Source organism: Lygodium microphyllum, chromosome 2, assembly GCF_053477565.2.
Source record: "Lygodium microphyllum isolate KBCC chromosome 2, Lygodium_microphyllum_v1.1.10, whole genome shotgun sequence".
Lineage (NCBI taxonomy): Eukaryota > Viridiplantae > Streptophyta > Polypodiopsida > Schizaeales > Lygodiaceae > Lygodium > Lygodium microphyllum.
The window spans coordinates 82930145-82932493 of NC_141136.1; the positions used below are offsets into that span (position 1 = coordinate 82930145).

The 2349-nt window shown below is 42.4% G+C and overlaps 1 protein-coding gene across 1 annotated transcript; it reads left to right on the plus strand.

The window, feature by feature from the left end:
- The first annotated feature begins 1293 nt into the window (after nucleotides 1–1293).
- LOC148039951 (glutaredoxin-like) lies at nucleotides 1294–1738 on the plus strand. Its single transcript, XM_087662682.1, has 2 exons — nucleotides 1294–1475; nucleotides 1528–1738. Exons 1-2 carry the CDS (start codon nucleotides 1294–1296, stop codon nucleotides 1736–1738), a joined length of 393 nt encoding a protein of 130 aa, XP_087518808.1.
- The last annotated feature ends 611 nt before the right edge of the window (nucleotides 1739–2349 follow it).

Consider the following 2349-nt stretch of genomic DNA (forward strand, 5'->3'; position numbering starts at 1 on the left):
CAGAAGATGGACTCGACCTGTTTGTGGATTTGAATGATCCTGGATAGTTGGCTCATCCGGAGGATGCACAGGTTTAGAGGGGGTGGATGTCGTGCTGCTGCACATCCGAGCTGTAAACACCTCCATTTCTTTTGTTGTGCATTTGTGTCATTTTCTGGGTGATTCATGGTGTGTGTGATGCATTACGATAATCTGCATCCAATGTATATATTCTGTTAGTGTGTGTGTGATTCTGTTTGGATGCATGATGTGTGTGTGTTAGAAAAATATGAAAAACTGATGCCAAAGGACATTATCAAGCTGATAATTTCAATGATGATCTCTAAGAAAAGTGCAGGGAATTATGGAATCAAAGGAAGGTTTGTGGAAGCGATCATCTAAGTTCAAAAGTTCCCATGACATAGAGTTGAAGGAAGTCTCTCAAAAGTTGCTTAAGTGAGCAAAGAATTAGTGAAGCACCGAGGGAGTATTTTGCCATCCAATTTTCAAGGCCAAAGTCGAAGTTTATGTGCAGATTACTCATTGTAAAGCTGACTGTCAAAGGGGTAATGCATGACTTTAAACATAATCCTCAAGGTCAAAATCAATGTTGGTGTATAGATCTCTTAAGGGTGTAAAGAAACTATCTTGGCTAAGAGGAGTTTTTTTTATCCTTGCTCAGCTAAAAAGAGGAGAAGGGAAAACTAATTTGGTTTTGAACCGCTTTTGGAGGGAAAAAGCAATAGGAAAGCAGGTTGTTTTTGGGGAGGATGAACGAATTCATGCACGGGGGACAATAACACTCAGAGCGATAGGAGAAAGAGTTTTTTTTACTGATTTCTTGTTTCTATTTTCATGAAGAGATGGATCGTTTGATCATAAGAAATCACTCTCTGCCTTCAAACATCATCGAAAGAAATCACGCTGACTCGGAAGAGCAAAAAGACTGAGAAGACGACTGGGGGAGGATTGGCGATCTCTGCACACGACTTCTATTCCATATTGGAGGATGTCTACTAGGTGATTGATGCATCACCTTCCCCGACAGCGACTCTAGTATGTTTTTTTTTTCCTCATGAATCTCAACTTGCACTTGATTGGAGGGTGGAACTCCGAAGGATGGGCCCTTCTAAGACATAGAACCTCAAGAAGACGCAGTACTGCAATTGATTTTTTTGGACACCCTTTTCATGGGATTCACTAACAAAAGCTCGCTTTGATAATCCAGCTCTTGAGCCAGATGCACTAGGTGGTCGTTGCTTCTTATACGTTACGTTTCAGCCCAGGGATTCTTTTATCGTCTGAGATAGGTAGATGAAAGGTCCTGCAGAAGGAGAAGATCGATCTACAGCAGTAATAACCACGGTTAAGCTCGTAGGACTGTGCCTTCCTCGACATGGTGAAGGAGGAGGAGAGACTAGCAGGAAGAGTGATCGCCGCAGAATTGGAGGAACTCCATTTTCCCAAGAACTGCAGCGCCTGGCGATTAGTGTAAGGTAGAAAGGCTAGCAATGTTTTGCTAGATGTTTTGTTGGTTGCATGATGCAGCAAGACATATTGCCCGTACTGCAAGCATGTAAAGGACCTTTTGGCATCCCTCGTTGCAAACACCAAGGTTGTTGAGCTTGATCAAGAAAGTGATTGGGCTGACATACAGGCAACTCTAGCTGAATGGATTCACCAGAGAACAGTTCCCAGCGTGTTTATTGGTGGAAAGCATATTGGCGGCTGTGATGACACAGCGGCCCTGCATTCTTAGAACAAGCTTGTTCCCCTCTTGAAAGAGGCACATGCCTTATGAATTTCTACTTTGTGTGACAATCTAGACCTACCATTGTGTCCTCTCCAGATAATTTCGAAATGCAGAATCTACGACAACAGTAGGTCCTTACAGCTGTACCTAATGCCTAAGCTACTAACTCTCTCCTTCAACAGGGGTATTTTCATCAACAGGTTCAGCATCCACAACTAGTTGAGTATCTTCAGGTGTTGCCTCAGCAGCATCATTTTCTGAATCAACAGTATGAGCTGCATCAGATCTAAATGTCAATCTGCCCTCTGCCAGAACTCATCACTTTTCCTCAGAACTGGATTATTAGTTAATGCCATTATTCTATTTAATGTAGCTGAGATCATACATCGAAATGCAAAACAATTTATGAGATACTTCAGCTTTTTCTGAACATGGACGGCATGTAACTCTCTTGATAAGAAATATAGTGAACTTTGGCATCAAATATTTGAGTTCTTCCTGTTAGCCTCTTCTCTTGTTGTATCTAGAACCCCGTGTTCTGCAGCCCTTGCGTGAACTCTACGACATTTCTGGTGAACCTGACGTGAAAGTGCTACGTCACTTTTCAGCAAGATGGG